This window comes from Acartia tonsa, chromosome 10 (assembly GCF_053477335.1).
Source record: "Acartia tonsa isolate MP-2025a chromosome 10, ASM5347733v1, whole genome shotgun sequence".
Lineage (NCBI taxonomy): Eukaryota > Metazoa > Arthropoda > Copepoda > Calanoida > Acartiidae > Acartia > Acartia tonsa.
This window is the reverse complement of record NC_137269.1, coordinates 37,255,367-37,271,215: the sequence shown is the minus strand read 5'-3', so window position 1 is coordinate 37,271,215 and position 15,849 is coordinate 37,255,367. Positions and strand designations below refer to the sequence as shown.

The window sequence follows — 15,849 nt, the reverse complement described above, 5'->3', positions numbered from 1 at the left end:
CCCATGTAATTTTTAATATTGCAAGCATCACTTTTATTTTAATTTTGTAAGCAATATGGTGAACGGCGCCTTCTTTTTTTTTATTAAAAGCGAAGCTTTTCTATAATTAGGGTCGGTCCGTCCGTACGTCAGTCCGAGATAGATAGCTTTTATTCGTTAATTTAGGCATGTTAGAATTGTCCTATCGATTTCAAACTTTGCATGATGATTCCTATAGTAGTTAGGTACGATTTAGAAAGCGTAGCAACTCTATAAAAATTACCAGAATGTCCGTATGTCCATTTTAAACATGTTGATTTTTCTACTTTTTTAACAACAAATTTTTATGTGATCTATTTATCCGTTTGATCTGATTTTTGGTTTTTTTCATTCCTGGGACAACAAAGAACAATAGTATAAGCAAAGCAACTCTATAATCAAGTCCTAAAAATGTAAGTATGTCCAACATAAGTTTTTCAACAAATTTACTTAAAGATTTGATTCGACTCTTTTGATACTTTTATATTCTGACTAGCGGCTACGCCCCTAGAGGCCTCTAGTGGCACTTTAAATGTTTTTTTTTATTTAAAATATCTAATTACAGAAATAGTTGGTTTATGTTTCGTTGGAGTCTCTTTTTCGGGAGGGGTAATTTTTTTCTAGGGGCGATTTCTCCTGATAGGGTGGTGGTACCCTCCCCCATTAGTTATAAACCTTCCCGGGACTTATGAGAAGCTACCCTGTTAAGGAGAACCCGATCGGTTCAGCGGTAAGCGAGATCCTTCGCTACAAACAAACAGACAAACAGACAGACAAACAGACAAACATCGTTCTACTTTGTATTATAGATTATTCAGTTCAGACACTTGACAAGTGTAAATGTCCGTTTGTCCTACCGTTTCAGTGCTTCGCTTTTATGGATGTTGTCATCCTTGTTTTCATTTAAAATCAATTTTGAAGATTTTTCGTTTTAATTAGTATCTGATTGGGTGTAAGCCGTATTCGACGAAACTTACCAGAAATTTCAGATTCAGAATAGTATTATATTTGTTCAGTATGGCTTCCAAACCGCAATTAATATCCGCTGGATTAGTACCGGTTCTCAGCCATACTGAAAAACCATGTATAGCAAATAATTTTTCACGAATATTGAAAAAAAGATCATCAAATTAATACCAGTTTTGTGAGCCAGGGCCTTCGGTCCCTCGGGTCTAACAAAACTGGTTTAAATCTTATAATTTTTCATTTAAATATCCGCGGAATGCTGTCTATAATACGATGTGATAAATAAATATTCTAAGCATATATCCTATTATATAATAATAAGTAATTTATGTGTATGTCTGTCCCGAAAGATCTCTTAACCGCTTGGATTTTCGTTACATAATTTTTGTATGATTTTCAAGGAAGGTTTTAGACTATTTTTTATGGTTGGGAGTTAAACCTTTAGCGGTGCTTTCCTTCAAAGTGAAATAATAATAAAAATAAAGTGAATAAAACTATATAATAATCAATTTGACTTTAGTAAGCAATAAAAACTACTTAAAAAGAAAATATCAAACCATATACATTAAATGACGAAAATCAAGTTCTCAAATTTCAATGTTATTAAATATTTTACATTCACAAATTAATAGATTTATTATTACTTGGATGTTGCACCAGATTTTTATGTACTCTGATAAAGTGATGATCACAGCTGGCTAGAACAACGATACACCCATCCCCTTCCAATCCTCCTAGATGAAGAACTGACCAATTAAATGAGAACCATATTAGCAAGCTAAATTGACGACAAATTTTCCCCTGTCAATATATCCACGTATATCCTATAACTATTTTTACGAATTATGATATTTTTCCTCATGGCTAAGAAACCGCTTATTTGAATGAAACATGAAACGTAAGTAAAATCAAAATGCGAAGGTCTGTTCATCAAAAGGGGGGTGTAGGGGGTGTCTACACCTCCCTAAAACAAGATATTATGAAGGGCCTTTTTCCATTCTAATCACAAAATTATAGGGCTTATAGCTTTAAAATGGTTTAGGCTGACATAAAGGGTGTGCAAAAAAAAATGCGGACTTTTTAAAAATTGAAATTGCGCGGCTTGTGTTAATAGAACGATTCCTCTGCTACGCATAGTTACGGAGCTACGTGTTAAAATGTCCCACCTGATGTAAAACTTGACTTGCGAGTAAATTTTAAAATATAACTAAAAATTAGAGAAGATATTTTGCAAAACGAGATGCCTACATTTTTTAATTTCAAATTGCGCGGCTTGTGTTAAAACCACTATGAACTGTATTTTTTAGAAATTTTAGAACGGTTCCTGTGCTACAAATAATCTAGGAGCTAGGTGGTAAAATGTCCCAAAATTTACTCGCAAGTCAAGTTTTATATCAGTTCGGACATTTTAACACGTAGCTCCGTAACTATACGTAGCAGAGGAATCGTTCTTATATTTCCAAAATATAGACTTCTTAGCGGTTCTAACGGTATGCGTAACATTTTTCTACTATTAACAAAAGCCGCACAATTTTAATTTTAAAAATGTCCGCATTTTTTTTTGCACACCCTTTAGCTTTGAAATGGTTTAGGATGACATCGACATGTTTAACAATACTTGGACAATACAATTGGACTTTTTATTAGATCAGTCCCAAAGGTTTTATAATAACGTTTTCTTATTCGTTAACTAAACAAATTTGGGGACTTTCATTTGGTTCATTAGGTTAAGTGTCCAAACGTTTCTACTACTACTTGTAATGCGTGTATATAAATGCCCCCACCCAAAAGCAAAGTGCCCCCTAAAACTGGTATTAATTTTATGATTGTTATTTTAATATTTGTGGAAAATTATCTGTAATACAATGCTATACATGATTTTTAAGTATGGCTGAGAACCGGTTAAAATCCAGCGGATATTAATCAGATTCGAAGCCATACTTAAAATTAATTTTTTGTCAGGGAAACGTTTACCAAGGATAGATTTGAACCGGTTCAAAGACATACTAAAAAATTATGTATCGTATCGTATTATATCCAGCTTTCTACGAATATAAAAATGTACAATTATAAAATTAAAACCAGTTTGAATCTTGTAATTGTAAATTTTTATATCCGCGGAAAGCTGTTTATAATACGATGCAATAATTAGGGGGTAATAACTAGTCACCGCCACAAGTTTTTTTTAAGAGCGAAGCTACTAATAAATTAATTTTTGTTCAGGAAACGTGTACAAATAAAAAGAATCATTAAACACTGGAATTACAATAAAAGGAAAAAGATTTTAAAATACCAAAGAAAATTATAGCCGCTTTATTCATAAGCTATTTAAATTTATTTACAGTATGGCGTTGAAACTGATTTATATATGTTTTTAATAGAATGCGATAAATAACTATTAAAAGTCGTATATACTCGGATTCTTGTTTATGAGCAGTTGTGCTTTTTAAAACAAAAGATCTTCTTTTCACTTTTCCGGGCTCGGCACCTGCGCGTCAATTAAAAACCCGTTTGGATGCATTGAAAAATGTTTTAAAAAGAAGGAAATGCCATATTTGGGTCAGGTTTAGATTTCCAGATATTTTTTTTTGGATTGAAAAAGATTGATTTAATTCCCCGAGGCACAAAATTCATATGAAAAATTTGAATATTTAAATCTTAAAAAAAATAGAACTTTGAATTATGATTTTGCTCTCCTGCAGTTGAAGTATAAAATCAACTTTGAGGCAAATCCTCATATGAGACCGGTAAGTTTCTTTTATTAATTTCTATTTATATAATTGGCCAAACGATTGTATAGTGATTCCTGTAGTAGTTAGGTACGATTCAGGCAACTCTTTACCATAATGTTCGTACGTCCATTTAAGACATGTTGATTTTTATCTTTCTTAGCAACAATTTTTAAAGTTATATAGTTATCCTATTCACCTGATTTCTGGAATACTGATTCTTAGAACAACATAGCATAATGTTACAAGCGAAGCATCTCTATAATCAAGTCCCAAATATGTAGGTATGTCCTTAAACAGAATCCTGTATTTAAGCAGTTTTGCAACAAATTTGCTTACTGTTTTGTTTAGACTTATAAAATAAGTTCTGACAAAGTTATTGTTCATTTATTCATTCTTCTGATTTTAGAGCTTCGCTTTTATGGATGTTGTCATCCATCCTTGTTTAACTTGTTATTTATCTATTTTTCTATCTATATTTTTTACCTCTTTTTACATCTATTTTTATATAAAAAAATAACTTCCAAAAAGTAAAGCAAATCAAAAAAGAACATTAATTTAAATATTTGAAAGAAAAGTACTATTTTTGATAAATATGCTTTTTAAGGCGGTGTGTCTAGTGGTTTGGCACCTATGGGGGTATAATCACCCCCCTTAATTTGCCATGGGATAGGATACCTCCCTTGGTGATGTAAAGAATTTCCACGCAAAGTGCATTACAAACATGAAAACACAAAATATAAAGTATATCATTACAAATTGAAATAATTTAATGAAAAAAAGGCATTACAACTAAATTTTTACCTACGTAAATTTAATATTTAAAGTACTAATCTTTAGTTTTGAAGGCCAATTTATTTCCATTATGATTTTTAATCCTATAATATTACATTGTATGTATATGTTCTAAATGTGAATAAAAATTTGGGCAGATGAAAAAAATCTATTTAAATATTTACTTCTAACTTTATCTCTTGAAAGATGATTTCTTTTATTTTTGAATAGCGGTTTCGCCCCTAGAGAATTCTGGAAACGATTTTTAGATGGAAGGGAACAGAATTAACCCCTTCTTCTTCTTTGGGCGTTACTACGAAAAAAATAAAAAAGTTTCCTAAAATAAAAAGCTTTATTAAGACATATCATGTAAGCAGTTGGCGAGATATTTCGGTGCAAAAACACAGACAGACCATTTGCCTATTCAACTCCAGGATCTAAGGGATAAGATAACGGCCGATAAATTGATGTACATCACCAATAATGAAACACAAAATTAGCCCTTTTGTAGATTACAATATGTTGTTGAAACGTTTGGAGACTCAAATAAATGAATTAACCAATCGAATAAGAAAACGTTAATAAAAAACTTTGGGGACTATTGCAATAAACAGCCCATTGCTCCATCTCTCTGTCCACAAAACTAACTATAGCAATAATAGTTATTTCTTTCATCCGTATTATAAACGGCTTTCCGCGGATATAGAATGTACAATTATAAGATTAAAACCATTTTTTTAGCCCCGTGGTTTTTTCGTATGGATTAGAATCGGTTCCTATCCACCGGATTCGAATGAATACGAGAAAAGTTCTTTTGTTATCTCATCTATTTGTTATTAATACAATAGTAATAAAAGGATAAACAAGTGTATATAACTTGTATTTCAATAGTAAAAAGAACTAAATAATAAACAATATAATTAAGTACATACTTATTTCGTATTTTTATTTACAAAAAAATATTTGTTTATGTATTTTGTTATATTTACAAAAGAAAAAGGGGCCTTAAATGTTAAAACTAAAATTGTAAAGTTATTCTTCAAAGATTAGAGTAAAACACTGTATCTCCCCATAGCACTGTCCTTGTGCCCACTTTCAATTGGGTCATTGAAAATCAACCAATGGTGTGGTGTGTATTAACACAGCCAAGTTACAGGAAATAATTTGAAAGCAGACGAATAAGGTCATTGAATAAGGCATCATATCCTATTATATCCAGTTTTCTACGGCCATAAAAATGTAAAATCATAATATTAAACCAATTTTATTAGCCTGGGCATTAACAAAACTGGTGTTAAACACGTTTCATTTCAGTATCTGCGGAAAGCTGTCTATAATACGAAGCGATAAATAACTATTATCCCATATTGAATGAGGATTAATATTTAGGTATGTCTGCCAGAAATTGGAACATCAAATGATTTTGCTGGCTATGATGCTATAGTGACAGGATGGGGAACACTTACTGCCGGAGGATCTACCAGCTCTCAACTCAGGGAGGTTACTGTACAGGTATGAATACCCTTAGTTCTGGAGGTGATGCCATAGTCACAGGATGGGGAAAACTTACTGCCGGGGGATCTACCAGCTCTCAACTCAGGGAGGTTACTGTACAGGTATGAATACCCTTAGTGCTGGCTATGATGATATAGTCACAGGATGGGGAACACTTACTGCCGGGGGATCTACCAACTCTCAACTCAGGGAGGTCAATGTACAGGTATGAAAACACTTAGTTCTGGAGGTGATACTAGCTCTCAACTCAGGGAGGTTACTGTACAGGTATGAATACCCTTAGTGCTGGCTATGATGATATAGTTACAGGATAGGGAACACTTACGGCCGGGGGATCAACCAGCTCTCAACTCAGGGAGGTCACTGTACAGGTATGAATACCCATAGTTCTGGAGGTGGGGGTAAGGAAATAGAAGATTCTATATGGATAATTATAAAGTAAGTTCATACAAAAAAAATCCTTTTTGAATATGTCCTGGTTTAAAACTATAATTAAAAATTTGATTATATCTAATGATGTAAGGTTTTAATGTTTCAATAATTGCAACGTCATTGAGTAAGAAAAATTATCATTATTTGATTCATTTTCATCAGGGCTTATCAGCCATGCCTTAGCCGCGAATAAGCCTCAAATTTAAACCCATGCAAAAATAAAAGTATTGTCTGCTTAGAAACAGGTCTAGATATACAGCTAAAATATTAATGTTATAATATACAATTTCACTAAGGCTTATATGCAGCTGCCGAGCCCTGGAAAGTGTATTTTGTTATCAAAAATAGATCACACTTTTTAAATTTTTTATGATAGTACTAAAGACTAAGAAGTACACAATTAGAACAAGTAACCAGGGAGGGAGGGGACATTGGGCTGTTTATTGCACTAGTCCCCAAAGCTTTATAATAACGTTTTTTCTTCTTCTTTGGCTTAATAACTTTGGAGACTTATTATGATTAATTGGTTCAATATGTAAACTGTTCAAATATTTCAACCACTAGTTATATCCTACAGAAGGGTTGATTATGTGTTTCCCCATTGTCTTATCCCTTTAGATCCCTGACAAGTAACTATCTAAAATTATGTTAGGTAATGACAAATGCCGCGTGTAAGAACTCTTATGGATCCAAGATTACAAATCAGATGATGTGCGCGGCTGTAGATGGCGGCGGTAAAGACTCTTGCCAGGTAGTAATAGTTATTATTCTCAGGCATCTAAAGGGATAAGGCAATGACTGATAAACTGATGTACATCCCCAATGATGTTAAACAAAATTAGCCCTACTGTCATTTTAAATTACTGGTTGTTTTACTCCATGCATCTATCTCATGTTTCGGGGGGCCTCTGGTGACCTCTGCCGACAGAACCGGAGTTGATCTGACAATGCAGGGAGGGAGGGGACAATGGGATGTTTATTACACTAGTCCCCAAAGTTTTATAATAACGTTTTCTTATTCGTTGGCTTAACAACTCAGGGGACTTTTATGGAATTACCATTGGTTTGTTCATTAGGTTAAGTGTTTAAACATTTCAACCACTTATTGTAATCTACAGAAGAGATTATTTTGTTTATCATCTATTGGGATGTACATTAATTTATTTCAGGGGGACTCTGGTGGGCCTCTGGTGACCTCTGGCAACGGTACCGGAGTTGATCCCGGCCAGAATTATGATGTGGTTGGCATCGTGTCCTGGGGGTATGGCTGTGCCTCAGCTAAGTATCCAGGAGTTTATGCCAGGTAGTAAAATAAACAAAAAATATTTGTAGCTGTGTTTAGTGCCCTAGAAAAATTAGGATAAATGTCACCGCTTCTGGCCCCTAGAGGCATATATCTAGAGGCACTTAAGTGAGAGGGGGGTAAGTCAAACTTCCATTTGATTTTACTTAAAAAAAATAGAATAAAAAAATAAAAGAGGGTTGATTTTTTTCTAGGGGAAATTCCTCTTGGGAGTAAGGTGGTACCCCATTCAAAATAGTTATAAACCAGGACCCATTAAAAACTTAACGGTAAAGGAGAAGAATATCGGTAAGAAAAATTAGCGAGATCTTTAGCTACACACACGCACGGACGAACAGACGAACATACATTATTTTACCTTTTCCTAAAGATGATTAAAGTCCCTCCACAGATTATGACGTCATACGATAGACTAACTAATGAGAGGCCAGCATAAATTTTACCATTGGTCAATTACAGTGTATACTGGCCTCTCATTAGCTATTCTATCGTATGGCGTCATAATCTATGGAGGGATTTTTATCATCTTCCATTTTCCTTTATAATTTTGAATAGTCATTTATCAGAAAAAAGTTTTAATTATCAGTTAAATTATACAAAAATCTTAAATAATTGTTGTAAAATGAATATGTAAAAACCTAATTTTATATTTAATGAAAGATTTAGTAGATTATACTAATAAGGAGTTTAGAATAACAAGGATGACAACATCCATAAAAGTGAAGATCTGTAACGATATCACATTAAAAATTGTTGTTAAAAAGTTACAAATGGACGTACGGACATTCTGGTAACGATTGTAGAGCTGCTACGCTTACTAAACTACTAAAGGATCATGCAAAGTTTGAAATCGATAGGACTATTCTAACATGTCTAAATTAACACAAAAAGCTATCCGTTATGTACAGACGTACGGACCGACCCTATAATAGAAAAGCATCGCTTTTTAAAAGAGCTGTACTAAATAAACTATCTCCTTAAGATCTTAAATAATTGTTGTAAAATAAATGAAAAACCCAAGGCTCGGCAGCCGCGGCTAAGCCTCAAATTAAAAGCAGCATTGCCATATATGGGTCAGCTTTAAACTTTCAGCTGTTTATAAAATTGTAAAATGGAATTTCCATGAGACTTACATGCGGCTGACGCACGGCTGCCGAGCCTTGGAGTAAACCCTAATCTTTTATTTAAAGATTTGCCAGATTACTATAATTAGAACAGGTTTAGTATTAAAGAGCTGTACAAAATATAGCCATTCCATAGGTCAATTCTAATTTTTAAACAAAAATTAGAATTTGATTGTAAATTTAAAAAAAAAATTCTTCAAATATTACATAATTATGTAGGAGTTTGCTTGATTTCTATAATTTAAAGACTAATTTTAATGCAGAACAAGGATGTCAACATTCATAAAAGCGAAGCACTGAAACGGTAGGACAAACGGACATGAACACTTATATAGTGTCAGAACTGAATAATCAGAATATAAATGTATAAGAGTCGAAGCAAAATTGTAAGTAAATTTGTTGAAAAACTGCTTTATACAGGATAATGTTTATGGACATACTTACATTTAAGCCCATATCTATGACAGGGGAAATTTTGTCATCCTAGCATCCTTTCATTCCTCCAATAGGAAGGAAGAGGATTGGGTAAAGTATATCTTAGCCAGCTGAAAGTGCTTTTTATTAGAGTAGACAAAAATCTGGTACAATATCTAAGTAATTAAAAATCAATTTATCCATCTCATTCTAATTTAGACCATGTACTGATCTTAAACAGAGAGAGAGAGAGAGAGAGAGCGGGGACAGTGGGCTGTTTATTACACTAGTTCCCAAAGTTTTATAATAGATTTTTCCTATTCGTTGGATTAACTACTTTGGGGACTTTAAATGAATTTTAATTTGTTGGTTCAAACGTTTCAACCACTAATTTAAATCTACATAAGTGGTAATTTTGTGTGTCATCATTGGGGATGCACATCAATTTACAGGCCATTGTCTTATCCCTTTAGATCCCTGGATCTTAAACTGTTTTTCCTTTTTCTTTTATTTGTCTTTTTTAGTACGCTATAAAAAACACAAAGACTTTGTCGGAAATATCCATAATAAAAGAGTAAACTCTAAACACTTGATCTAAAATTTTTTTTGTAGTTAAGCTATACTCTGATTCGTATGTACTTGTATGGTCAAGGATCTAAAGGGAAAATACACTGGCCGATTAATTGATGTACAATACGTCCCCAATGAGGATACACAAATTTACCCCATCTCAAAGTTAAAATTAGTTCACTCACCTTAATGAATCAACCAAATAAAATCCACTAAAAACCCCAAAGTTGTTAAACCAACGACTAAGGATGTTATTGTAAAACTTTGGGGACTTGTGTAATAAACACCCCATTGTCCCGGCCCCCTCTCTCTCTGGATACTATTATCTTTCAAAACTTTTTTGTTGCTTTTTATAATTTCGTTTTATGACTTAATTGGTCCTATCAACGACGTAAATATCAGACAAAAAATACCAATAAAAAAACAATAAAACATTTCCCAGTATGGCTTCGAAACCGATTGATATCCGTTGATTTAAAACCGATTCTCAACCATACCAAAAAATCATGTATAACATCGTATTACAGACAATTTTCCACGAGAATTAAAATTAAACTAATAATTTTTTTGTCAAGATAATTCAAAGAAAGATTAAGCTTGCAAAAGTAAAAGAATAGTTATTTATCGCATCGTATTATGGACAGCTTTCCGTGGATGTCAAAATGTTCAATTACCAGTTTTGTTAAACCCGAGATGCCGCAGGCACAGGCTGGTAGAAAACTGGATATATGTCAAAATAAAAATTATAGAATTAAAACTGCTATCAAATTTATGATTTCTATTTTAATATTCGCAGAAAACTGGATATAACCCGATACGATACATGATTTTTCAGTATGTCTGAGAACCGGTTCTAATACAGCGGATAATAGTCCGTTTCGAAGCCATACGGGAAAAGAAGTTAATTCTAATTTCTATTTTATTTTTAGAGTATCCGAGCAGGTGCAGTGGATTTATGACAGAGCAGAAAAATTCGGACAGCCAATTGTTTCCTGCCCAAGAATCTAAACATACCCTGTCAAAGAGGACAGCGGATAGTGTCATGTGTGACGTCATAAAAATATGTCTATTAATAAAGGAGGAGTGGGAAAGAAAACCCATAAAAAGAGACGATTAATAGACGTATTATTATGACGTCACACATGACACTTTCCGCTGTCCTCTGTCAAAGTTGAAAATATTTCATCATAATAATTTAATATCTGCAAAAACCCAGAGATAATTATAAATCCAATCAATTATATCTATCCAGCTTCAAATTTTCAAAAATTTTAAATTTATAAAACAGTAATTTTTGATAAAATGCCAAACTGTTTCAAAAATTTTCAAATTTCATAATATTGGTAGGCATTCATATATGTAGGTACAGAAATTTGTTAGCAATCATCCTTTAAAGTTATTATTTTTTGAATAATTGATTAAGAATGTTATTAATGATGTTAAATTTTTACTGTTTTTGATAAAATACTGCGACCAGACATAAAATAATAGTTGAAAGGCACTTAATCACTTAATTTGGATTTAATTATATGTCATATTAATAAAATTGAAATAAAAAAAGACTTAATTATAAATAAAGTTGTATCAGTTCAATCTTTTCTTCAATAAATATTTTTGATACCCTAATTGTACATTTAATAAATCTATAGTATAGATGTATAATGAGATAACTACCTGATGAGGACATTTTTCGTCTGCTATCAAATTGCTTTCTGCTCTTTTAAAGTGGCTTGATTGTGTTAATATTCCTGATGATGTTAGCTTGTATCCACAGACCCAATTGAAAGTAGCCACTGGAAGGGGACATACAGTTATTTAACCCCTATCTGCTCTATTGTTTTACTCTAATGTACATTTACTAGCAGCTTCGCCCCTAGCCTCTAGGTGCTTTTTCCCTAAAGGTTGTTAGATATTTTCTGTATTTTATCACTTTGTATAACTCTTTATAACTATTAATATTTTTTTATATTGTTTTATATTTTTAAGAACAATTAAAGTTTTTCTCTTCTTTAATGTTTATAAATATTTCTTTGCCATTAGCCTTTTTAGGGCTTCGCCCCTACAGGAGAAGAAAGGTTTCAAAATTTTTTTGAATTTGATAAAAAAAGTTTAAAAGAAGAAAAGAAATTTAAAAAGAAGAAATGGATTTAAAAATATAAAAAAATATAAAAAATATAAAAAATATAAAAATGTATAAAAATATATAAAAACATAAAAAAATTTAGGGGGAAATTTTCATTTTTAGGGGGGTTGGGGGTGTCCCACCCCCTTAGAAAATAGCCTAAAACCCCCACAGGACCAGTAGGTATATTTCCTGAAGAGTAGAATCTAATCAGTTTAGTGGTTACCGAGATCTTAAGAGACAGACGGACAGACAGACAGACATCAAGCTACTTTGTATTATAGATAACACCCATGATAAACCTTCCCTCATTCTGTCAGACAATCTGTAGCTTAGTTTTCTTTGTATGCATTTCTATTATTTCATGATGGAATTTTCAAAATTTTTTCAATATAACTGCTAGGCTGCCAATGTTGTGCTTCTTGGGGTATATACCTGCAGTGGGGAGTGGGACACCTTTAACCCCCCAATCTTAGTGTTAAGAAAACATATTTGAAGTACATAGTATATTATTTCTACAAAACGATGCCCTTGAATAACAAAGAGCTAAAATGATTCCTAATTGATCTGTATTGTTCTAACTTACCTTACCCTTATTTATTATATAAACAATAATATAAATAGACAAAAGAAACAGGGATCTAAAGGGATAAGACAATGACTGATAAATTGATGTGTATCTCAACTGAAGATACACAAAAATGCCACTTTTGTTAATGGTTAAAACGTTTGGACACTCAACATAATAAACCAAACAGTCAAAATTCAACAAAAGTCCCCAAAAGTTGTTAAGCTAACAAATGAGAAAACGTTATTATAAAACTTTGGGGACTAGTGTAATAAACAGCCCAATGTCCCCTCCCGTCCTGCATGAACAAATAAAAGAAATAAATAATGAATATGTAAGGATGTACAATTATCTATTGAAAAGTATTTGACGTTTAAATGTATGACATTTTAAAACACTTGTTGAGTGTTAATAAAAAAAAGTATTTTAAATACTATGTACAAGTATGAGATGATCGATAAAGCGAATCTATAAAATGAGATGTAAAAAAATCTACATGTCATCATAGAATGTAGTAGTAGCCTCTAGGGAATGGCACGAGAGGTCAGGAAAATAGCCCAAAACCACCCCAAGACATTTTTGTAGCTTCATGGAAAAGTAAACACAATTTAGATGAATATTTTCAAATATCTTCATAAAAACAAGCCTAACTAAAAAATCAATATTAGTGTAAAATGAATTACCTGGATGAACAAAGTGACCATTAAATGACAAGGGAAATAGCAACCTAAATTGTCGACAATCTTTTACCCCGTCATAGTATCTACATAAATTTTTTTCTGATGAAATTCATAGATTTTGGTTAGAAGGGTTAGTTTAACAAAAGGTTAGCATGAAAAAATTGTAATGACGAATATTTCCAAATTTTAGAAAAGCTTTGATTGATGATTTTAACTTTATTTAAAACCCTCCTTTCATACAAAGGCAAAAAATACAAAAAAGACCTTGAAATTCCTAATTATTTTTGATTAATATCATATATATACTTTCAATTAATATTCAATTCATTAAATCCAAAAATTAAGAATAAGAATGGTTTCCGCGTAGTAACCGCAGAAATCCCCCTTTTTTTTTTTTTAAAATAGATTGAAAATAAAGGAGAGGGGGGAAAGTTAGTTTTTACTTTATTTTAGTTTTAACTTAGGTTGGGTTAAATTGGGCATAAGATAGACCTGCAGGGTTAGGCAAAAAAAACATTTTAATATGTATCGAAGTTGTGATTATTTCTACTCAAGAATGTAGAAACTTTAAAGGGGGTGTAGAAATCAACCCACATCCTTTTTCCATTATTTTATTTCTTTCATAATACCCCAACCATCCCCCTTATTTTCAATCTATTTAAAAAAAAGGTGTGAAGAGGGGGGGGGGGTCAGTGGTCAAGAATTGATTTCAGTAAAGGGGTGAGAAGGGATAATGGGCTGTTTATTACTCTAGTCCCTAAAGATTTTTAAAAACTTTTTCTTATATGTTATACTCAACAACTTTGGGGACTTTAGTGAATTGTAATTGGTTTATTGTAGGTCGAGTGTTATAATGTTTCAACCACTTATCTTACGCTACCGAAAGGGTAATTTTGTGTATCATCATTAGGATATACAATAATTTATCGACCATTGGTTTATCCCTTTAGATCCTTGGAAAGCAACAGAATTTGAAATAAAAAACGAGAAAATACCGGGTTTAAACAGTTTAAACAGATTATTTTCCATCTATTAAAATTAATCTATAGCTTAGTGACCTGTAAAAGTAATTAAGAAAATAAATGTTTCGTTTAATCCGTCATTACAGTTATTTATCGCATCGTATTATAGACAGCTTACCGCGGATATAAAAAAAAAATAATAATAAGATAAAAACCAGTTTTGTTAGCCCCATGGGGACAAAGGCCCAGGTAAAAAAAACCTGGTATTTTTACCTCCCCAAAATTTTTACCCCGGGGGTAAAATTTGCTTGGGCGGGTAATTTAAATACTATTAAATATTTAGTAGTAAAAATGCGCGTAAAAATTCGTTTGGGGGGGGGGAGGTAATCCCCACTTTACCCCCCCCCCCTTGGACGTCTATGCAACAGGCCTTAAGATTTTCTGTCCAAAGTTCTAAATATTGGGACATTTTCAATTTGTATTACATGGCTGAAGAAAAAGTCCCTGCGTACTAATAATTCATTTTATTTTATTTTAAACTAGCGGCTACGCCCCTAGAGGCCTCTTGGGCCCTTGGGGGGGCCAAAAAAATAGATTTTCTAGTGGGGGGGTGCCCCCTCCCCTGTAATTTTTAATTTTAGTTAAAAATATTAAAAAAAAATTTTTTGTTGGGGGGAATTTTTTATTTTTAAATAGTTATAAACCTTCCCGGGACCTATGAGAAGCTATCCTGTTAAGGAGAACCTGATCGGTTCAGCGGTTAGCGAGATCCTTCGGTACAAACAAACACACAAACAAACAGACACACATCCTGTTACTTAATAAAAGGATTCAATTGGTCAAAAAAAATACACAGAAATTTTAAATGGGGGGGGGGGGGTCGATTGCGGATTAGAGATAGTATAACGTATGTCAATATTTGTTTAATTCTTAGATAGGATAGGGGGGGGGGGGTGGGGGAGGTACGTTTCCCTACACATGCATGCCTTAGATAATTGATATAATCATTGATTAAAGCATTGAAACACTTTTTGAAGAAAATGTGGATTTTTAAATGTATAAATGTAATTAGTAGCGCAGCTACTCTATGTCTTAGTTACAGTTTTGTAAGTACTATCATCACTCTCTAGTAACTTAAATAAAATGAAATTAAATCATTTATTGGTCGATTAAAAAATAAATGCATAAAATATAACATTTATCTGAATAAGTAAATTGTGAAATTGTGAATCGTAAATTTAATTTATTTTGGGATAGATTTAAACGTAATTTTTGTCCAAACTTCTCAGAAATATTGAATATCAAACGTCCTGTTACTCTAAATGTTCGTTTGTCTAAATTTTTTTTCGTTCAGCTTTTATGGATGTTGTCATCCTTGTTTTTCTATTCAATTGGCCGAAAATAGATAGAGGTATGCACAGGAATTTTTAAGGGGGGGAGATTAAGAGATTTTGGATTGTTTATACCAATTAAATTTAATTTTTTGGAGGGGGAGGGAGGGAGGAGGGGATCGATATCCCCTTAGCATCTTAGAGGTGCACTTGAGGGAAGGGGCGGTAGTCGACCCACAAATTTACATTTAGGTATCAAAAGTTAAGAAAAATGTTTGGGGGGTTATTTTTTCCACATGCAATTTCTCTTTGGGAAAATAGTTTTAATCCTTCCCAGGACC

The 15,849-nt window shown here is 32.6% G+C and overlaps 1 protein-coding gene across 1 annotated transcript in view; it reads left to right on the top strand.

The window, feature by feature from the left end:
* Window positions 1–11,461, top strand: part of LOC145330572 (trypsin-1-like) — a 29,091-nt gene extending 17,630 nt beyond the window's left edge. The window contains exons 5-10 of the mRNA XM_080175191.1: window positions 3,208–3,258; window positions 3,656–3,731; window positions 5,877–5,999; window positions 7,087–7,185; window positions 7,604–7,737; window positions 10,775–11,461. Coding sequence (XP_080031317.1) covers window positions 3,208–3,258; window positions 3,656–3,731; window positions 5,877–5,999; window positions 7,087–7,185; window positions 7,604–7,737; window positions 10,775–10,853 — 562 coding nt within the window. The 3' untranslated portion in view covers window positions 10,854–11,461. The remainder of the gene's footprint in view (window positions 1–3,207; window positions 3,259–3,655; window positions 3,732–5,876; window positions 6,000–7,086; window positions 7,186–7,603; window positions 7,738–10,774) is intronic.
* The last annotated feature ends 4,388 nt before the right edge of the window (window positions 11,462–15,849 follow it).